Source organism: Melospiza georgiana, chromosome 2 (assembly GCF_028018845.1).
Source record: "Melospiza georgiana isolate bMelGeo1 chromosome 2, bMelGeo1.pri, whole genome shotgun sequence".
In the NCBI taxonomy this organism is placed as follows: domain Eukaryota; kingdom Metazoa; phylum Chordata; class Aves; order Passeriformes; family Passerellidae; genus Melospiza; species Melospiza georgiana.
This window is the reverse complement of record NC_080431.1, coordinates 93,375,009-93,399,009: the sequence shown is the minus strand read 5'-3', so window position 1 is coordinate 93,399,009 and position 24,001 is coordinate 93,375,009. Positions and strand designations below refer to the sequence as shown.

Here is a 24,001-nt window from a genome sequence, read left to right as displayed (position 1 = left end):
ACCTTCCAAAACACACAGTCACTATGGATAATCTCAAAAATACTCTTCCCAGTAAAGAGTACTTAATACTAAAAATTACAGAAAAAAAAATCATAGACAACTCACATGAAACTTAATAAAAGCTACTTGTGTGCAGTATGAATTAGCTGTCGAGTTCACTTTTATAAAGTAGTAATACTGAAAATTGTTTAGAAATTCAACTTTAATCCTAAAACATTCTATGCATGTGTACACACATGTGCAGAAAACAAATGCATATAGGAAATTTTTTGTTCTTTACAAATAAAAGCTCAGGGAATTGTCCATACAGCATAGTTTGGATGAGAGTTTCAGCTGGTGCAAACTCACGCTTTGCCCATTATAAACGAAGTTATCTTAGTTCACATCAGGTGAGAATCTGGAATTTTTTTTTAATGCATTTGTATTGACACATTTTGTTTTTTCAAACCCAACAACTGTTCAGTGAGATGCTGTGAGCTAGAGCATGAAGTGCAACCTGTCCCTGTTTAAAGTTACAGGCATTTGTTTACAAATGTCTGGGTTTAGCTGCTGTGCAGAGTTTGAGAAGTTACCTTTCGGACCGAAGCCAAACGATTCATCATTAGAGACTCTTCTCTATCATCATCATCATCCAAGTCCAACATGGGCATACTGAAGCTATCCATAATACTGCAGCACCTGGAATTCTCATCCCTGGGATCAAAAGGATCCACAATGATTGGCTCAGTCCCTTTGATTTCACAGCGGCAGAAAGGGCAGCCTTGGCCATCTGATTCCTACAGTAAGACAAAAACGTAGATAAATTAAAAAAAAAAAAGAAACAAAACTAGCAATAATTTTAAAAGTAGAACTTCTACCTTTTACACAGAAACATCCTCAAGCAGTCTCTAAAAGCTTGTAAAGAAGGAGTAAACAGGAAAAAGATTAACAAATATTTAACTACAGTAAATCTTAAAATGACTGCACATTTAAAGCTTTCTCTCTTCAATAGACTAAGCTTCACTTAAAAATGACTAATCAAAATGTAACTATTATCTCCACAAAGCACTAAATCAGTCTTAATCTTACAGGTCAGGAAGTAACATGTTTTCTTTCAGGCATACATTTTGCTATTTCTTCAAGAGAAAGAAGGTGAGGTGTGTAGACAGAGATAATGCATTTTATTATATACCTTTTATATTAACCATAAAGTATTTCTTTTTCATTTAATGTTAGGAAATGCAGGCAAGCTTTATGGCATGCAGCTCTTCTTGGAAAAAACATATTCAGTCCATCACAGCTGCAGCATTGCCAGTATTCAGAGCATCTAAAGCTACAAACAGTTTTCTTCACATTTAGATAAAAAAATCAGAACTTAACTACATTTTCAATAAATTATATAAAACATGCAATTATTTTCACATATTATCAGAAAAAAGAACTACCTGAATTTTAATTTTAAAGCGGTATGTGTTCAATAATTTTCAAGCAGCCATATTCAATTCCTTTTACTTATTTCAGAACTGTATTTTTTCTCATAAAAAATAAACAAAAAGCCTTGAGATCCAGATTATTAATGAGCAAAAATCAGAGAAATCTTTCAAGGACTTATAGAAATATTTCCATCAAGAAGCAAAACATAGATTTGAATTATAAAAAAAAAAAACAAAAAAACAAACCCACCACCAAACAAATAAAACCACAAACAAAACCACACCCAGAAGAACCATGAATCTTTGAAAGTTCAAGATAATTCAAAGAGAAATCAGAAATCACATGGTGTTGTATTTGCAGTCAGGTAGACAGACAGCTAAAGAGATATGAACACCAAAATTTAATTCTAAAAAACCTACTTATACTGAAATATAACCAAGCAAGCACTGGCTTTTGATTTCTCAGATGCAAAAACAACATTAACTTTTTTCTAGCATTATTTTTATCTTGACACTTGGCAGTCTTACTAAACTGACAAATGATTTTACAGTTTTTGGATGAGCTATATCACAAGGTCAGATAAGTGTAAATTATTGTCTCCTGACATCACTTGCAGGATTAGCACTGGATTTTGATTTTGTATGGAAAGACACATCTACTCTACTTTCAGCACCATAAGTACACTAACTAGTCAACTTCAGTACCTCAAAAAACATCTTCAAATTATATAGTCCTACTGAAGTAGTCACAGGCAAGTGAACAGATGTCCTCCCTCACTCTACACAACTCCTTAGAGCTTCATTTTCTAAAAAAAAAAAAAAACCTTATCAATGAGGCACAGAGCTTTTAGTTTTCAAGGCTTCCTTGTACCTGTGTTCTGCACTAGCAGTTTCCATCCTTTCTTTGGAAAAGCCTTAGTAACCAAACACATTATCAGACTTGTATTCAGCAGTATGACTGTATATATGAGATGTCTATATTAATACACACACCTGCCCATGCCCTCAGAAAGGTTATTTAGAACCTTATTATTAACCTTACAATACAGTCTATATGCCCATATGCTTTTAGAAAACATACACTTTTCAGACAATAGATTTCTGTGGTATAAAATGACATTTTACTTCTGTTGTGTAATGCAAAAAGGAAACAAGTAAACCAAGTCTTATTTGAGAGACTGAGCCCCATAAAGGTGAACAGGTCAATCATCCTTAGTATTCTATGCAGATCAGATGCTGCTTACTCAGTTTTTTTCTGCTCAGTGAAAACATCTGTATTACATCTCTTGAGGGATGCTTAACGAGCCATGATGCTGCCAATTAAACAACCCACCAGAAGCTCACAACAGCTGATGCTGTTACCGTGTAATACCTCTTCATTGCCTCACTAATTATACAAAAGTTAAATTTGTAATGAAGTCTGAAATGTACCTGACCAATTACAGCTGGTAGCTATGTTCTGATGAAACCTGGTGCATTCAAACATGTCAGTCTTCTGGGCCTAAAATGCCTTGCCATTGTCTTCCCAAATTCCTGTTCCATAGCCAAGTACTGGGAACCTCAGCTTCTCAAATCTCCAGAATCAGAGCACATCACTGCCCTAAGACTGCAACATGCTCCCACCACACCACCCAACAATTAGAAACACAACAACTACAGTCCTTCTGCTTAGCCCTGTCAGCTCAGCCAAAAAACAAATGAACAAGCAAACAAAACCAACAAAACTACACACCTCGGAATTTTTCAGAGTTTTTTAAGTCAATGATTTATGTGGCCAGACCTCTAAGTCTGTCATTCAGAATGAAACCTGAAAGAATAGAGAAAGGGTACTCCTGAAATGAGAAATATTGCTCCAGCTCAGCAGCTGCTTAGTAGTGAAATAAATATCCTTTTGTGGTTATGCCTCTAATGGAATTTCCTATGAATTTCTGACCTATGGCCAATTTGAAAGATTTGTGTTTGGAACATCAAACTCAAATTTCACCAAGAACACAAAATTGGAAACTGAGAGTACTTCATTTTCAAGAAACCTTTATTGCTAATGGAAGAAAAACTCAAATTATACTTCTGATATATTGTGTTGGTTTGCCACTGAGGCTTTCTTAATTAGGTAGAAAATGTCCTAATTAGAAAAGGAAAATTATAGTACTTGAAGACATGCCACAAATGTAAGAGTGAAAACACATTGATGGAGGATGAACTAATTTAAAAACAGGTCCAAAATGGACTAGACTCAAGGATTCTTTTTACTCTTCTCACTACATTTGTAAGCAAAGACTGATTATTAAGCGTGGAACAAAGTCCTCTCTGAGAAGTGGATGAACCTTACTTGTCCCCATAAAATATAGATACGAAAGAAGGGCAGGGATGATGCACACTGTAAAGAGGAATGACCTCAGCTTTAGACATTGTTTTTTAGGTCAACTGCCCTGAACTAAGGGTGCCCATTCTCCCTTTTCCCACAGACTGGTGGATCCATGAACAAGATGGACAAAACATATCAACCTGGGTCACCAGGAAATCTCAGAGTTTTTTTGGATGTTCTATAAATGACTTTGAGAGAAGGGAGTTTCCCCTCCATTCAATCTCTTAGTCCAACAACCATCTAAAGCCATCTAGGTGTTTCAGTGCTTTGTATGCTACTAATGTGAAACACAGGCATCCTAAAAGCTTAATTTTCCACAGGTCAATTCATGACCTCCACTACTGAGGGATCCTTCTCTCACCAAAGACATCCCTTCTCCTTATAAAATGCTGTCTAGTCAGTTATCCATTCCCAGACTGAATTGGCACCAAATACCCAGCTTCTACTGTCTGAGTAGGTGCTGGACTCAGGAAATAGCTTCCACTCAGCAGCAGTCAGCAAATGGCCTTGGCAAGACTATGAGTCCAGACTGCAAAGACTCCTGGAGCTTTATTTTTCACAGAGTTCTGGTTTGAAAAATGAGGACGTTTATCATTTTAAATATATACATCCTTGTACATGGAAAAGTAAACATATACCACATTGTAAACACAAAGGTAACAGAAATCCATTCCCTCCCCACCAGCTAAACTGTGACAGTACCTGCCAGGCTGTAAGACAAGAAGTGCACATAAGGTGTCCACAAGGCTCTATCTTCACGTCCTTGTCATTCTCTGCACAGATTTTACACAGCTGAAAAGTGGAACCCATTTCACAGTACAATTCATACTGCTCCTGTAATAAAAGAAAGTCAAACAATTATTTCTTTCCAATGATTTGTTCACAAAGAATATACTTCTCCAAATGCCCTGTTTTCCAATCTGCTTTACTCATTAATCAAGGAAGCTCTTGCTACTGATCTGTCTAAAAGCCACACTAAGGTTACTGAAACAGCTTACATTTTTGCTTCTTCCAAACTGTGATATACTACAATACATACCAAAATGTGTTAAAAATATCTGTGCCTATTAGATTTTGTACAGACTTGTTATATGTGGCTGATATGCAAGGCACAAATCCTACTTTTCTTTGGTTGCAGATGAAAGGAAGGAAATGAACATATTAAGTGAAACATTAGGTGAAGAAAGGGAAAAAAACTGGGATTTTAATTTCTAGGTATGAATTTAGGGGTAAGAAGATTATTGGATTGAAAATGGACAAGCAAGAGGGCTTTTTTACCTATAGGAAAGATGTTGTATAGCAGTATGTTAAAGTACACAATCCTTGTAAAGGAAGTATGGCAAGAAAACTCTGCAGGATAACTTGGCAACAGTCACGCACAGATTATTCAGTACTTCACATCCTTACAAGACTGACAGGAAGGTAGAACACCACCATTAGAAGGAATAAATAATAGACAAAACTCAAGTCCAGGACAGTGTTCTAGAAATAGTTATTGTTGGGTAACTGACAGTTAAATGCATTTGGATTGAAATAAGCTTTTTTAACCTTGAAAAACCAAATTTTGAAAGCCTAAAGTAAGTACAATCCAGATCATGGGAAAATAAGCAGCTACTGCTAAGTGAAGTGAGGGGACATGAGGCTAAGAAAAAGACAAAACATAAGAGAGAGCTTGTATCTGCAGCTGTAGTCAGTGTACTAAAGATGCTTATGGTGGAGCTCTAGCAAGGAATCCATCTGCAGCAATCTAGCCCTGCAGCCACTTTCATACCATCTCTTCATCATTCAGGGAGGTATACTGACAACTTTAAACCTCTTCAGTTATATATTATTTAAGGCAGACTCACATAATTCAGACTCTTTTGAATTACCATCAGAATTAGCTAATAATGTCCTCATAAATACATGTGCAGAAATAACTTGATTCATTCAGTGGATTCAAAATAAAATATGATTGGCTTGTGAAGAACAAGGTAGTCATTGACTATGTGCTGCTTCTTATTTCTTGGAGAAAAACCGAAGATATGGGCTGAAGCATTACTCTGCACTCCACAAATACCTGGTAAATCTCCATTACTCTTTCATTATTATCTTAAGACTAGGAGGGAAAAGATGGATGTCAGAGAAGTGGAAGTATTCAGGTTGTCTCCAGGCAATTGTTTTTAGGAATTCTCTTACTTACAAAACAGACATATTTGTAATGCTATTTCTGATATTATCAGTAAAGAATAGCAAAGAATCGTATATAATAGTAAAGAATACTTATTTTCTAAAATACTTCTGGAGTGGAATGCACATAGAGCACCCAGAAGTACAGAAGATTCAGCAGGTCATCCAGTTTGATTTGAAGAAACAGAAGACCATCTGGAACAGCAGCGCTTGTATCAAGGCTTTCTTTGAACATATCCCCGAGTCTTCCAGATGTTTTCATCAGGAAAAATGTTCTACGCAGCATTCCTTAACCTTCTAGTGTTAATTTCAGCACCATTTTTAATCAAGTATTTGTCTTGGGGTGTTACTTCCTACTACTTGACTATCAAATATCTGCAGAATTAATCACATCATCGCTTAACAAGACTATAAACACAACTACATATTCTAATTTTCTGTGCAATTCTTTGCAAAGTGACTCTGTTGAGGCATTTACTTACTTACGCTGTTTTCCCTGATCTCTCTTTCAATTTGCACCATAGACAAAGAAGAAAGGAGATAACTGGATACCCTGGAACTGGTATTTTTGTGATGTATGAACTTTTCCTCCTGGACTTGCTAACCAACTATATCATTCCTATTCAGGCTTCAAAACTATTATTTGATCCTCATTTTGTTTCTGTATTCCCCTTTGTTATTAGCAAGAAGAAAACAAGCTACTTAAATCTGTTACATAAATATCAGAAAAACCTTTAGTAGCTATTTGAAACACTTCTCACTTGGAAAAGGCTCACAATAAACAAAACATTCCATGACATGCCATCTGCATCACCATCCACTCTACAGTTTAAAGGATTCTTATCCTGTTCCTCCCCTAAGCCCTTCTATCAACAGCATATTTTCTCTCTGATGAACTTATTACTCAGATTTTAATAAAAGCTTATTATTACTGCTAGATGAGATACTAAGGGAAGTGAAGATTACAAAGTAACTCAAAACTCTGCCAACATACCTGTGTGACTTTTATGTGATCATGTGGTGTGGGCTCACATAATCCTGTCAAATCAGGATTATAACTTCGTCCATCAGGGAACAGATAGCTGCATCACAAGAAGATTGTTATAAATATGCACATTTCTTTAGCTTTATTAGCTAAATCATACTTACAAAACTTCAAGGGGGCAGAATAAGTTACAGTAGGCATTAACAAAAATAAATCATCTTTCCATAGCCATCTATTTTATCTTTTGAGTGCAACTGAACTGCTACATATTCATTTTGACACATGCTCAAGCATATTTATAAAAGCAGAGGAAAGATTTTGACATCACTTGGATAGCTACCACTAGCATGCATCTGAGCTTTGATTAGCAGATAACCTTCTAGAGGTAGCCCAAAAGAGTATTATTTCAGATCCATGTTTCACAGTGAACTCATCCTTCCTAGTGGTTTCCCACTGGGAGCATCATGCTCAGGACTCTTTAGACTCTTTCAAGTAAAGCTGCAGAAAAGAAGGTAACACATTGTGTGTATCTGTATTTTGATATATATATAATATTATATATTTTACAATAATATATATGTACATATCTCTGTATATTATGACAAGAATCTACACTGAGAACTTCTGATGCACACTGGACATTAGGCAAGAACGACTGGGAACATTTCAATTGTGTGGGAAATTAACAACAGGTTAAATGATATTACAGCAACCCTAAGATGTTCTGTATTCAGGTTTATTTTACCTATAACTCAGAAAAGGTCATATATTTTTAAGTCACATTATGAAAAAGTTATAAGGTACAAAAATATCACTCAGCATAAAATATTCTCAGCTCCAGCTTTTGTTTGCTTAGTTTTTGTCAGAGAGAAACACTACCAATATAAGTGTGTTTTTATTACAGGTATGAAATCATCACACCTGAAAAAAAATACTAGACTGTGTAGGACTGAGAAAAATTACGAGCCTGCAAAAGATTTATCAATCTTTTTTTTTCTTTTGGGGATTGATCAATTGCCTTTCCTTTTTCTTTCACATTATATATATTTATATTGGCTATACCAAAACATGTATTCCAGTGAAAAGATTCTGACACCAAATATTTTTCTGTTACTTCAGCCAACCTAGCAAAAATGTACTACTTCTCCCTATAAACTTACATTCTCTAATAATTATAAATCTTTTCAGTAAACTATTAGAATGTGGGAAATGTTCTGGCTGCACAATATATAAAAAAGCAATTACATAGCTTTCAAATAATTGTCCACATTTGGACACATGAGTAACTGGAAGTAGTAACTGTTCAATAAGCTTAAGTGCATTTGGGACTCTTGGGGGGCTGTGGGGGGAAGGAGGGATCAATGCAACAGCTGTCTCATTTTAATTTCTCAAGGAATTTATTTGCTACGAGATATGACTTTGGTTAACTTTCAGTAACCCTGGTTAATGGAATTAACTAGAAACAAGCATTTTTTAAATGAATTAAATAAATGGTCCTTAAACTCTGAAAGAATGCTAAGCACCATATGCAGTTTCTCTGTTTTAAACATCTTTAACTACCCATATAAGAATATAGGGAACAAGCAGATGAGGATTTCACAGCCATGGTAGCTGTAAGAATTGGTACTTACAATCCTTCCCGGCTGCCATCGATCAAAGCTTGAAACAGAGGCTTATTGTGAGGTATGGTCTGCAGGATGTTCCCATCTCCAGTCACATAGCCAATGGCCCACTGGCCTAGGCGAGTGCAACTCAGTCTGAAAATGTAGCTTGATAAAAACAGGATGAATGAAAAGTCAGTGTGATTCAGAGTTCAGCAAAAGAAGTGAAGAGAGCAATTATGGCCTCTGGTTCAGACACTGAATTAGGTCCCTGAACCTTTAGGTAAGATTCCCAATTCTGCCATGTTCTTTGTAGAATTTTAAATAAACTTGTCTCTTCTACACTGCCAGCTTCTCATGGGCAGAAATAAAATAGGAGTAGCTGCCTACCCCCTCCTTTTAATCTGCTTCTCTTTTCGTTCTCAGAGTGAACGCTGCACATTCACCCTGAGCAGTTTCACTCAGACATGTCCATAAACCTCTTCAAGAGGACTATATGATATGATCCAGTCTCCACAGCTACAACAGACACCTTTTGTGCATGTGCAGGCCCATCACCTGAACAAGTGGATGGAAAAATGTAAAGCCTCTTTAAGTGCAACAGAAACAGGAAAGATGAATGATAAAACCTACTCTACTAGAAAATGGTAATTTCTTGTGAGCCTGTGGAGGTGAACAAAAGAAATACCACTTCTGTTTCAGAAAAATCAAATATTAACTACACAATTGGACTTAGATTTGAATATTTCTCTGTGTTACAGGTGATAGCTGAGAGTATACATAATGTAGACAGAGAGCACAATCAGAAAATAAGGAAGATTACAAGCAACAGGATTGGGCATGTATAGAGCTTCATACTAAAAATTCTACTCCCTTTAATGTCAGACACCATTTCACATGCAAAAACCTCCCTGAGAAAAGCATCTCACAGTGAAAGACCACAAACTCAATTCTGTACTATAGAGCAGCTTTTCTTAATTACACATCAATATTTTATTTCATTCCAAACTAATATGAGAAATCTAAGCCTCTCTGAAGTTTGTCAGAGCTCTTACAACCTTCAGTAGGGCCCACATAACACTGAAGTACTAACTATTAATCTGAACAGAATCTTGTAATCTGCAGGATGTTTTAGTCAGATTAAAGAAGAAATTTCACTTCATCACCCCTCTTTCCCATTCCAGCATTTCACCTAAGCAACTCAGAAAGTATGCAGTATGATATGCAATAGAAAGCAACCTTAAAACTGTCTATTTACAAGGAACATAAAAGCTACATGGGCTAATTTTTCTATCACAGCATCAGGATCAATAACAGAGAAAATACTAAATGTATCAAATGCTTTCAAAACCAACCTATTGGACTTATGTAGTAGTGTCCATGAGTATCAAGCTAAAAATCAGCAGTTTTCTCTTAGAATCACAGGATTTTTGTATGCATGGACTTGACTACTAGGGTAACTTAAGATACAGTATACTATTTGCTGAAAATTGAAAGAAACCAAGTACAGAATGTGGGTATAATTGTTGGTAGACTTCATTAACGAGTTTCAAAGCAATGCACTTTACCTATGTGCTTCTGCAGAAGCTTCAACAAGGAGAATTAGGGAAAGGCTTCATAATTGTAAGATAAAACTTGCAAAATAAATGATAAGTAATATAGGATTAAATCCATTATTGATTTTATTTTTCTCCCAAGTGAAGAAAAAAACCCCAGGACAACAGTGACATAGTGGTAAAAGCTCAGTTTAACTAATTTACTATGCACAGCACCACATCAAAAATATTTAAAAACTCTACATGTCATGATCTTTAATCTGACTGATTGCTTTTCTAGGTGAAGAGTTTATGATATAGAATGATACAGGCAAAGGAAAAAGAAAGATATGAAACACAAAAGGAACACAAAAGCACAGATTAAATTTATAGCTTGAATGTTACCATGAAAGATGTTAAGATGATTTTTGCTTTACTATTAAGCAAAAATTCAATGTCAATTTTGAAAATCAAATTATATTTTGAAATATGCTTTTCAAGAATGCATTGCTGGTTTTACCTGATTCAGAAGAAGAAAGAAAAATCAATTTATTTTCAATTTATTTATGTTTATTTTTACATATTTAAACTTCAGTGTGCTAATACGATATTTTTTTGCTTCGCTTCTTCAGTGCGTCTGTGGGTGTTAAATAAAATGCAAAAATATGCAAAATAGAAGGATGAACCCAGCATAATTATGTAGGGTCTGAGACAGCAAGTTTATTTGGAAAGCAATACGCAGTGAAACCTCTCACCTCCCAGGTTTAGTGCTGTATTTCTGCAGCCTTGCTTTCACTTCATCATACGTCAGGAATGCCATATATCCAGGATGTGTCACAGCTAAGAAGTTCCAATTCCTTAAGATTGAGCCCCATGGCTACAAAGAGAAGACAAATAAGTAAAGGGACTAAGCCAGGTAGTTCTGTATTTCTAATAAAACTCAAGTCTGTGAGTCAGAAACACCTGAAGTGTTTTAGCTTCAGCTGAAAAATACACACTATTGCTTTGGGTCTAAATGGTACAAAGGACTGTCCTATATATCCAACTTTGCTACAAGTGCTCCTTCAAAAGAATTATTCCAAGAACACCAAGCACAACTTTTTGGATAGAGATTTTGAAGACCCTGAATTTAAGAGGCCTTCTATTCATAGATACATAAAATATTAAACATCATCTTGATTTAGAACCTGGAAAGTATGACTCCATGATGGTTTAATAAAAACACAATTAAGCCTGAAACATCTTGAAGCACTTTGATAGTTAATGATAAGTAAAATGAATCTAAATAAAGCTAAAAAATTAATCATAATAAAGCTGCTAATTTGAGCTGTCATTCCTTTTTTATTCTCTACTTCTTGATTTCTTCAGTCACCATAATGGCATTAAAGCCAGAAAACAAAACAAAAACTTCACCTGAATATTTGCTAAATATTTGCTATTTCTGAATGCAAAAGCTTCAGAAAACTCAGTGAAACATGCCTAATATGCTATCACTTCAAAGAATATGGAATAGTCCATTACTGTAAATGAAAAATGATTTTTTAAAGTAGTGGATTAATACAGATATATAAATGTCCATTGCCAGCATTTGGGAAGTCAATAAACTGACTCTGAATGGTTTGCAGATTTTAAATCTATTTCTCAGAAGATCAAGGCAGGTGAAGTTAAATGACACAAGACAAGAGGCTTGTGTTATTATGTGCCCTGCAAATTTCCTTTAAAAGAACTTCTAAGGGCTAATCAGGCAGAGATGAAATGCTCTCATGAAATGAGTGTGACATGCTTGAGCAGATTATCCTAACAGTTCTGCTTGAGAGTGTTACATTTCCCAGGCAAACCCGTGCCACTACCTAAACACAGATGAATATCTGTTTATTTCAAAATTACTACCTCATCAAGTTGTACACATGGAATAGAAGACAGGTTACAGCACAGAGGCCATAAGAAACCTTAAGTGTTTAAATTTCTCCAAAAGCAAGGAGGTAAAAAAAATAATTCCAGTCCTAGATTCAACATTGCATCCTGCCAGATCCTTTAACAAATTCAACAAGGCCAAGTGCAAGGTCCTGCACAGGGATTGGAATGGATTGAGAGCAGCCCTGATGAGCGGGACTTGGGTGAGCTGCTGGATGAGAGGCTGGGCACAAGCCAGCAAGGTGCACTCCCAGCTCAGAAAGCCAGGGCCATCCTGGGCTGCACCCAAAGCAGTGTGGCCAGCAGGGCAAGGGAAGGGATTCTCCATCTCCTCAACTCTCATGAGACCCCCCCCATCCTCAAACAACTTCATCCAGCTCTTCGCCCTCAGCTCAGGAAGGACATGGACCTGCTGGAGCAAGTCCAGAGGAGGGACTGCAGGATGATCAGGTGGATGGAGCACCTTACCTATAAAGACAGGCTGAGAGAGTTGGGACTAGTAAGCCTGGAGAAGAGAAGGCTCTGGGGAAACCTGGAGCAGCATCCCAGTACCTAAAGGGGTCTACAGGAGAGCTGGAGAGGGACTTTACAAGGCTTGGAGTGATAGGACAAGGGGGAATGGTTTTGAACTGAAAGCCTATAGGTTTAGACTGGATATTGGGAAGAAATTCTTCAGTCTAAGTGTAATGAAGGCACTGCAACAGGTTGCCCAGGGAAGCTGATCCAGAACATTTCAGCTAGAGAAGCTCTGAGCAACCTGGTCTAGTGGAAGTGCATCCTTACCCATGGCAGGGGGGTTGGAATGGGATAATCTTTAAGGGTCTCTTCCAACCCAAACCATTCAAAGGCAAGACTCCATAGCTTGCCTTATGAGCAGAGTCGTACCAGAGCAGAAGTGCTAAATGGGACAAGATCTGCTCCCTTTCTCTTCAGTGGAAGTATTTTCACACCAAAGGACATGTTATAGTAACAGAATGAAGTTCCTTAGAGCAGGAGTTGTTCTGCTGTGCTAAGCTTCTCTCTGGTCAGGGAACACAGCACTTAAAGCTGTGCATACATACAATGGAGAGGCAGGGGGAGCAACTTCACTTTCACAGGATCTCCATATAGCTGAGTCGTGCTTTCTTCTGTGAATAAACACCATTACAAATGCAGCTTTTCTGTAACATAACCCACAGTTGGCAAAACAGTATTTTGATTACTTAATTGGGATTTTCTCTCAGTGGGTGTATGCACACATAGTTACAGAAGCTGTTTAAAAACTAGAGAAGTAAAATGTAACCTCCTGGGAGTTCTCAGACCAAGTTCAGTGCAAGTTCAGTTCAAGAGTTACACAGCTTTTGCACCTAATCTCTTTGGCAAGACATATCTCTCTGCTTCTTTGCTGAATTAAAAGTTAACCCTTACCAGTCATCTCTCTTTACATGTATCAATACTGCTGATCCCCTTCTTCTAGCACAAGGCACAGAAATGAATCAAACCAGCAGTGGCCTCACAAAGAAAATAAGTGACCAATATTTGTGGTTCAGTTAAAAAGAGATTACTGGCACCATTAATATTTGCAACTGTGAAAATGTTTTGACTCAGAATGGAGAAGAGATAATGAAAATCAAAACTATATATACTAAAATCATTAATCCCCTCCTGCCAGATTTTACTATTAACTTCATAATGGCACCCTTTCCCATAACAGCAAAACTAGGACATCTAAGCAACAATTAGCACAGGGCAATGTGGAAAACAGAACAAACATCAACCCAGGGTTTGATGCAAAGTTGATATTTTGAACATATCTCCATCTGGCTAAAGAATAATCATATATGCTTGTAGGTTGGAAAAAGACCTTAAAGATCATCGAGTCCAACTGTTAACCCAGCACTGCCAAGTCCCCCACTAAATCATGTCCCCAAATGCTTGATAATCCTTTCAGTGAAGACACTTTTCCTAATACCCAATCTAAACCTTCCATAGTGCAACTTGTGGTTCTGTACTAGTTTACCATTGTTCACGGTAAAGAAAATAAATTATCAAATAAATGTCTGTATATCTCAATGGTTTCTATATACAAAAGAAATATGCAAAGTGATAAATTTCAGAAACAGCACACCTAATATGCATGCAAAGTACTACAGTCTTCTATATTAACTAAAATACCTGAAGTATATTCTGTAGAAGAGATATGAGGTTAAAATAGACACATATCATACATAAAAGGCTTATTTCAGATAAATAGTAATACAATTAATGCTATTCCCAGATATAGTTCCTTGTTGTAAATAAGCATTAATAGTAAAAATATTGTTCATTAAAAAAAACCAGTTAGGCCTACATTTAGGCTAAAAGAAAGTAATATGTAACTGTCCTTATGAGTTTGCAGAAACATATATGCAGAATATATATTATATGTAGAATATATATGTATATATAAACATATATATATATATATATAAACATATATGTAGAATATATATGTAGGTACAAATGCAAAACAAAAAACAACTAAAACTCTGATTATCAGGAGGTCTACATTTCTAGGAATATATTTAAAAATAGTGAAAAATAAGTAAGTAGCAAACAGCTATTGTAATAACACTAGATGTATGCAGAAATGAAGTAGGTGTTGCTAGATGCTTTCAGTTTTTCAGATGTGTGTGTTGCTGCCTCTAACACCTCTGAAGGACTAGAAGAAATGCACAATTTATTTGTAAACCGCACTGGTTTAGTTCTTTCAGTTTTTTTTTTTTTTAAATCTGCTTCCTTGCCTCAGGGCACTAAGCTTCTGAAATTCACACAATTATCTATAATTTTCAAATCTTACCTGAAATAATCTAGTGAAGATATCAAATTCAAAAATTGAAATGTAGTCATTGCAGGTCAAGTCAATAGTAGATTTAAGAGCCATTGCTTCCAAGCCAGAGCTAATCTGATGAACTTCATGAAGGCACTGCCTGAACACCTTCCATGGCACTATAGTTCTGTTAAATAGGTAGAAAGAATAAATTCAATGAAATAACATATTTAAGACTTGATACCTAATTTAGTCATCAAAACTGAACTTTTAAAGGAGCGAACTGTAACATTAATTTGGTTTCTCTACGGAAGAAAAAACCGCCTACAAATTAAGTTTTCTGAAAGCAGCCTAAGCAAATACACGAATGGCTTACCTTCCTTTAAACACAGCTGAATGTCATTTATTTCAAATGATAAATATTCAAGCTTCTTTAGGAGTACCACAAAAAGAACGGTGCAGAAACCAAAATACCCTACCAAGCAGGTGTTGCAAACAATCTCATATCCTTTCAGAGATAATGTAAAGGACCTATTCTATGGTTGTAAAAGAAATCCTTTCTTCACAGCCTCCCTTACCAGAATGATAAGCATCAATTTAATACCTACAATTATGTGATTTTTGCTATAGCTAAAGCTCTTGAGCAGTGGTCAAGTAACATGACGGCAATCAAGCAGATACCACTAAGAGTGGTCCAAGCCCTGTCATTAACCATGACAGTTACATTAACTTTAATAGACAGGAAATTAGAATTATCCTTCCTAACAAAGAAAGCCATGTTCTGTCAGATTCAGTTTCTATTTGCACAGTTGAAGATAATGCAGGTTAGTTATTTTACCAGCCAAGTACTTGTATTTGGAAACTGGCATGAGGTTGATCACTTTAATGTGCTCTATCTTATCACTCTCAATAACAGCAATTCTTCTTGTGTCATTAGGGTCAAATCAAAATTTTGCCAAGCCTTAACAACTCTTAAAAATGTTCTGCCACACATTAAGATCAGATTATATGATAATTTTCATTAACCAAAATATAATCAATGCATAATTATTCAGGACAAGATCTCACACATTCACAGTAATATTTTGTTAATAACTGCTAAATCAACAAAAGACACAGGCCTCACAAACTCAGTAATATTTCCTGTAATTTTTATTAGTTCAAACTGCCTTAGTTTTTCTAAGTATTTTCTCATGCAGAAATATAAATTATTTAGTATGATGGGGGGAAATCAACTGCATTATGTTTGTCCTGTGTAACAAATGCTATGCAGTTATCCTAAATTAAAACAAGCAGTAATTTTAAGTATAACTAAAGATACAGTCCTGTATTTCTATTGCATAAGATATTCACTGCATTTCTAAGTGCAAAGAAATCCATTTGTTACATGCAGGCTTGTATTGAGAAAGTCATAAATTACAAAATGAGAAGTTTAATAGATCTCAGCAGATACTTTCATCTGTATATGAAAAACAGGAAACCACAAAGAGCTGAAGAGAGATACCACATCAGATGCCATTTATGAAAGAAGGCTGATCAAATTTTCATTAGGGTAAAGGGAGAATAAAACATTGCATTAAATTCAGACAAAAAAAAAATAGAAAAGTCAGTGCTTTTGTGGTGATAAAGTTGTCTTAGATCAAGCACCTACTGCTTATTTAACTTCTGTAACCCATGGCTCCAAAATGTTTTCTGATTCTCTTTATATGGTTACAGCACTGGGATCACACTGAAATGGGGTTAGAAAAGTTTCAGGGTTGGCTGTGGGTTTTGTGAGCTTTTTGTTTGATTGTAATTTGTAAGGGTTTTCTTTGCAGGGAGGTATTAATTTTATTGCTTTGAGTTTTTTTAAAGGTTAAGACAATAACCCTAAAACAAAAAAACAAGAGAGCATTTATCAGATATGATCACAGCCATACTCACCTTAACAACTGGTTTTTCATGCCTTGCATAAGACAGTTTCCTAGATGCAATTAATAAGTAGGATCTTTGGCTATCTATTCACCAACACCTTGCACCCCCAAAACTCCACCAGCAATACAGAAAACAAGAGGCTTCAGGAGAGTATCTTTCTAGGGCTCTGTTGGCTAGTACTTTGGCTAAGACAGAAACCAGATGCTGGAAAATGAGTGATTAGCTAATGAAATAACATCTAAAGTTATTTTTTGGGATTTCTCCAAGAACAAGTGCTTGGAATAGTGGTGGCCCAAATTTAAAACACACTAAATTCAGCAAGTCTTTTTTTCTCTGCAGTTTTGTGGGATAGGTCTTTTATATTCTGCTTTCTTTAAATAAAGGTGTGAATTGGTTGTTGAAACCTGTTAACTCCTTTTTCTCAGCAGCTATTTTATAGAGTTATCATTCCTAAATACTTTGAAACAGCACCAGGGATTATTTCTCCCCCAGTGTCTCTCTCCAGTTCACCCACACACATGCTGAGCTCTTTGAGACCTTGCAGACAGCACACACCCACTAAATGCAGGTGTTGCTGTCCTCCCCTCCTGCATCACTGAAACCCGGTGACCTTTCAGGCACCCTGAGAAACACATCCTCTGGCACAGATCTGGGAGGGGTCACAGGCATGAAAGGAGCTTTCAGAGATGGCTGGCAAGTTGAGTTTCTGTCTGAATTAATATTTCACTGCTCTTGCTTTCTTGTGTTTTAGGGGATATACAGCCTTTGAAGGCACCTGTTCATGACTGAGTCTAAAGAGTTATTTTAATTTGGGGTTTTTTTGGTTGGTGGCAGAGGCAGTGAAAGGGGAAAGAGAACAGGATCAAGGTTGAGATTGGGACTGTGCTAATTAATAGCATGTTTAGATTGTTATTTAAATATATACATATGTTTACATGTATAAAATACCTGTCCTTATAGAAAGAAAAAAATAAAATCCTGTTTGCAATGAAAACCACTGCCTGCCACATTCAGCTCCTGAACCACAGAAGGAATCTCCTATAAATATTTTCAGGGATCTTTGTAATATTTGTTGCATCGTGTCCTAATGATGCCTTGTGCTCGGGGCTGGCAGATATTCTCCACATGCCTCATGATATTAGGCTGAACCTGTGGACACTTGTCTAGGAGATGAGTCAGTCAGCTCTGCCTCAGCCCATCAGAAAGATGTGATTTGACATCCTGCTAACATTAGTTGTGTACAGAATTAGGCTGAGGAAGTGCAGGTCTCAGTATTTCAGGTATTTAATTGTAGTTACATCAGCTGTCCCTTGTAGAAGAAGTGCCCAGGACTGACTCCAGCTGAGACAATGTTCTGGGGAGTCTCTCGCAGGAGAGGATGGTACTAAACAGTGACTGTACTTCCCTCAAAGGTTTGATGCCCAAATTTTACAGCACTACTGCATATGCATACATTACAAACAGATATACCCAGAGCTTTGGTAACCATTTCTCTTTTTATAACACAATTTGAGGAAAAGAAAAATCAGACTAAATTACACGTACACACTGTTACTGTGCTCCATGTTAATTTATTGCAACCCTCTATCAGTTCAAAAATCTTCAGAGAGATAATTTTAGAAGGAAACAAAATTATGAAGAAAGCCACAGTGTACATGATGTAGAGCAGTAAAAGAACATAGAAGGACCTTTTCCAAGGAAATCCAAATCTCTACCTGCCAATCTTTTAGGAAACGATTTATACATAACATGTCCTTGTACTACCTTTCCTCATCATTAGAGTAGAAGCAAGCCCATGCCAATTCAAGGAAAGAAAAGAAAATATAACAAATGATCCTGAAAAATATTTCCTTAAGAGGCTTTCTGTGCATCTCTTAAACCAACTAAACTATCTGGATCTTGGTATTTACCCTGGGATTGTTTTCTTAAAGAGTCCTGTCAAAAACCATAAAATAAGCCATTTCTCCTTTCAAAAACACTACCAAAAGCCATTTCTCCACATGCCTCTCTAAATGACACTATTTCTCTCTCTTTCTTCTGCAATAGTACATCTAGCAAATATATTTGAAAAAACAATGAATTCTAAAGTGTTCTAACTGAAACATAAGATTTAAAAACACTGTTATATAGGATGGTATCTATTTACTATTGTTGGCACACATCAAAGCAAAGTATGACTCTATAATCTCAAATACAGTGTTTTAAACACCACCCACACAACTTCCATATGCTTAAAGGAAAATGATTAGTGTCTAGCATGTGATTTTCAAGCAATTTAGCAGAGGAATTTAGGTCCTCTCTTCACTCCTGCCCTGATCATGATTTTCTTAAACTCCCCAAATGTTAACAACATTTTTAAAAAGAAAAGACCTTAAAATAAACCTGGAGATGAAGCATATCTTTCCCAAGCATGAAGAGTACAGCACTTGTGTAAACTGCAAAGATACAGCTATCCTGGAATGTCAAGTGACACTGCTTCCATTTGAACCAGAGCAGACCACAAGAATGTCTAGGGAGGTAAACACGTACCTGTATAACTTACACTTACAGTGAACATTTTTGTCTGCAAGCAACTCTCTCAAATGCTGCCAAAAAATGCACCATGAAAAGGCCATTACTGTTTCCAGAGCAATCTCAAAAATATTCAAGCAAATACTGACCCAGATAGAAACAACATTCTTTGTAAGTCTGCAGTGAGCAATGTGGATTTTGACTTATCACCACTGAAAAGAGCATTTTCTTAAAACTGCTGCTTCAGTTTTAAGTGAGAGGCCATGTTTCCACTGCTTCTGAACTGCAAAGCAAATAACTGACACACAGAAGGCTTGAGAAGTTGAGTCCTAAGGGTAAAAAGGAATTCTGCCATATCACGCCAGTACAATTGCTAAATAGTGACATCATTCTTAACAAATACAGATGGATCTAATGAGAACAGAGAAGGTAAAAGAGAGAAAATCAGCCTTATGAAATGGAGAAAATATACCACCTAAAAATAGCCACTTCCAAAGCTGTGCAACTGGACATTGCTAGAGAGACAGCAAGTTCCTTTAGACATACAGGAACTCTGTATTCCCCAAGTGTCCCCAAAGGGATACACTTCTCTGTATTTTCAATTCTGATTTCTAACCACAAACCCAAAGCAGACTCATGCTTTTGCACGTTCTTTGATAATTAAAATGTTGCCTCTTCTGCCTATCCATGGAGAATGTGTTCTGTCTCACAATCTCGTGTGCCAAGGATCAGAACTTTCTTTTATCTTGTCTACATGACATTTTACCTTATTCTTAGTTACCCAGGACAGCTGTGAAGACTGCTCTTTTCCATTTTCTAATCCTGTCTTGCAACTTTCTACTGACTTACACTTCTTTATAACATTACCTGTTGTCTTATTTAAACTTTTTCATCTTGGCATTTGTAAGAAAGAGGTCTAGAAAGATTCCTGTCTCCAGAGCACCCAGAGAAGAGTGCCTTTTGTTTCTAGCTCAAGTTTAAACAAGTTTATCAATGAGGCTGTGCTACTGCTCAGCCGTGGAAGGAAGGACACTCCAAAAGCTCCGTTTCTGTTCCTCTCCTCCTCTTTAAAAGTTCCTGTTGCTAGAACACCTATCTTGATAGTGATGAAGGTGATGGCATTTGTATCACTGCCTCTTCTGCTTTCATCTCTGTCTTTGGCTTCCCTTTACACTTCAGTTGATACTCAGATTTGAAGCTCTTTGGGCCAGGACCAATTCTTCAGTCTGTATTTTTACACTGTTTAGGCAGTAATGGGGCTCTTGGGCACTATCAGCAGCAAGAACAAAAAATCAAGTAATAAATTAAGGGGGTTAACAAGGTGTGAAAACTTAGCTTATCTGAGGTCTCTTCATCTTGAAAACATTTAACTGTCAGATAAGTTGTGCATTGTGGTCTGCCTGTTTTACTGCTTCTTCTGTGAACCCAAACCACTGAGGCTGCGTCTGCTCAATCCTGAGCCAAAAAGCACTGACCACAGCAGAACCACAGCTACTCAAAGTTTAGAATATCAATTTGAAATGCACTATTTAACTGCTATAGAGAAATCAATAGCCACATTTTTTCATAAATTAAAAAAAAAATAAATACAAAACATGTCAGTCTTCATCTGGAAAAAAGTACAGGAACATTAAAGTAGTTATGTCTTTGATTCCAACAGTGAAAGAATTTCTGTTTCCTCAGCAGGGAAATCAATTTACCTGAAAACGATACCAAAAATGCTTTAACATTTAAAAGTTCCACAATAAATAATAAAAAGCTTAAAAGTTAAATAAATGGCAGAACTATGGAAAAAATTAAAATCTGAGAGTATTGACATTTTGTTGCTGATTCATTCTGCAACATGAAGACAGCCACAAATCACAAATTTGTGTAACAAATTTTAATAGCTATCAAGCCCTGCATGACTTCTGTAGTTTTCAAATTCAGAAGCTGAAAGATCTGTTAGGTCATCTTGCCTACTCTCCTCAGCTCAGGCTTGCTCCCTGTGGTATTTTGCATATTTCGACCCAGAAAAAAACCAACAAACAACTGTAGAAGATGTAAGGTGCTATTAAAACGAGTGAGAAATCAAGAGAAATTCTCATCAAGCATTATGTAGTAATAAAATGTTGGTAATGAAGATGCTATCAGATTTTGTTTTACATGCATACTTACAACCCACTGGGGGGGTTACTGAAGTATCTGTAAACAAATATAACTACTGATTACATGCCTTACAATTTCACAGTTGCACTGAACATTACTGCTTAGCCATACATGTAACTAGCACTTGCTTCAGCACAACTATAATGGTGAACCAGGGGTGAAGATTCACTCCACTGAAACCACTTGCTCCAATCATTGTACTCCAGCAATCACTACAAATTCAAAAAAAAATCACATCTTCTCAACTTCACCACTTTCCTGCTTTTGACATTATCAAGTTCTTTCTGCTATAGATAAAGCTTGTGCCAATTTATTTCTTAGTTCTCTTTCAGTCAGCTCCTTCTTATGCTTTGAGAGGCTCTCTTTTTCCACATAGCCTGTGAAAATGCCAGAGAAAACCTATTCCAGGTATTCAGCCTTTGGAATGTTCTCTCTCATTCCTGATTTTTGTTTTCAGAAAGCAAATCCAAACAGTCTATTCCCCATCTCCCTCATATCTTTTTTCAGTCAGCTTCCTTCACAAAATCCAAACACCAAAAGAATCCTGGGCCTTCTATTCAATACTGCTGACCCCCTCACCTACCCCCTAATTTGGATACATCCTTTGGATACATCCTTGTTTTACTTCATCCTTGCAGAGAAATCAATACCTCCACTTTTTCCTTCTTCATTACGTTCTCCTTCCACCCAGACAATCAAAATCTCATTATCTCCCACCTTGATTTATCAATCCTCCCTATACACTCCTAAACCCCGCACTGTGTGTCCAGATTCCTTCCAAACATCCTAAAGCTTCCAAGGTCTCCTGGTTTTCTCTGAAATGTGCAATACTGGAAAAACCTCGCAATTGTAAAGGCTCTGCCTGTGTGCTCCTTTTACACTTTCTGCCTGTGTGAGGGCTGATGATTTCCATTATTGATGTATCTGCTGCTCTCACAAAGCATTCTCTCCCAGATGAGCTTCTCCAACTGCTGACATTGTCTAGAAGTTTTTTAGGGGTGTACCATAAAAGTGAAAGCTGAGAAGGTACTCAAAGGCCAAGAATATGTGGTTATCTCAGCACTTTGCTCTGAGGGATCCATTCAAATTGCTTCAATGTACACACAGTGTACACACTGTACACTCAGTTCTACACACAGTGTTTTCAACAGAAATCCAAAGAGCAGCTAGATGTATGATCCAAAGAGCCCAGCCATTTATTTTGCTCATGAGTTTGAAGCCACACAAATTTACACTTGACTAGCTCTAAACACAAAAAGAAGGACAGCAGACTATGACACTTACTAGTAACAGGATAAATAAACTTAGTTGCAGCTGCACAATTTTGCAGCAAGTGCTGACAGACAAACGTAACCAACAAAATTAAAAGTTCCCCATTCACTGGAAAAGAGCAGAAAAAAACAACAATCGTCCTTTTTTTTTCTTTTTTTTTTTTTTAAAGGAAAGTACAAACTGAACTCATGAAAACTGTACATATTGTATTTCATTCTTCAGCAAAGTGCAACATGTTCCTTTTTGTACTTTTACAGAAGTGTAGGTCACATTACAAAAACTGAAAGCCAAACAGTCAACTTAAAAATATAAATTACTATTGGTAAAATTAAAAATTAAAAAAAATTCAGAAAGAAATGAGTGTAAAAAGCTGTTTTGATAAAAAAAGCATTCAATTCACTATGTTTAGAAACAAGAAGGTTTTTATGATAATACTATGTTGAAAAAATAATTAATTAATCTAATACTTCAAATTCCCTCCTTCCAATGAGATCAAACTGCAATAGAAATATTTTTTGTACTACAGTTTACCATCAGAAGCCAAGACCCAGCACAACTTTTTATTTGTGCTCTGATCTTGAGCAGCATTAGTCAGTAACCCAAAGAAAGGGTTCAGAAACAAGTGAGGGGTCCAGGCTTGCCCTGTAAACAGAGCTTTGGCCAGGGAACACACAATCAAGTTCCTCCCTGCACTGCCTAAGTAGACTTGGGGGTCAGAAAGTCCCAGGGGCCTACCTTTAGGTTAGAGAAAGGTATTCAGAGTCATTTTCAAAACCTTTATGCAGGCTTTGCTTTTAGGGAAGTGATACCAGCATATTTGCAAACTAAAGTGTCACAACAGGTCCATTGTAAAGGATGTGGCTTGCAGATATATCTGGCATATATTTCTAAAAGGATTAGATAATAATTAATGTAAAGCTTCAGGCATTCTGTTTAACAGAGATTAAGCATAATGCCAAATAAACTATTTTCTTATCTGTCTGTTTGACATATATGCTGTTACATGTTTTATAGTTACTTAAGCCCAGTTAGCTAAACCTGAGGTAATGGCAAGGCTGCCAAGCACAGATCTACTGCTCCTTGCTTAGAAGACAAGCATTAAAACCAGCTTCACTTTATTGGAGAGGAGCTGGGAACACCAGTAACTGTGCTTATTTACTTGGTCTGAAAGTAAAGCATCTGACCAGAAATAACTCAAAAAAAACTTCAGGCTACACTACAAAACCAAAGATACATATGTTCATCTGCATGTCACCAAACTGTCCTGATTCTTAGAAATTTTGGATGAATTGATGTTTTAAGTAAAAAGCCAACACAACCCATGCATCCAGTCACCCTCCCTAAAAAAACAACCAAACAAAAAAAACCCAAAAACAAACAAACAAAA

At 36.5% G+C, this 24,001-nt stretch overlaps 1 protein-coding gene across 2 annotated transcripts in view; it reads right to left on the bottom strand.

The window, feature by feature from the left end:
* The window catches only part of CBLB (Cbl proto-oncogene B), a 126,501-nt gene that overhangs the window by 32,493 nt on the left and 70,007 nt on the right, over positions 1 to 24,001 (bottom strand). For both annotated transcript variants that reach the window (XM_058018519.1, XM_058018520.1), the window contains exons 5-10: positions 14,800 to 14,956; positions 10,823 to 10,944; positions 8,563 to 8,700; positions 6,941 to 7,028; positions 4,480 to 4,611; positions 573 to 776 (exon numbers count right to left, since the gene is read on the bottom strand). In XM_058018519.1, coding sequence (XP_057874502.1) covers positions 573 to 776; positions 4,480 to 4,611; positions 6,941 to 7,028; positions 8,563 to 8,700; positions 10,823 to 10,944; positions 14,800 to 14,956 — 841 coding nt within the window. The remainder of the gene's footprint in view (positions 1 to 572; positions 777 to 4,479; positions 4,612 to 6,940; positions 7,029 to 8,562; positions 8,701 to 10,822; positions 10,945 to 14,799; positions 14,957 to 24,001) is intronic.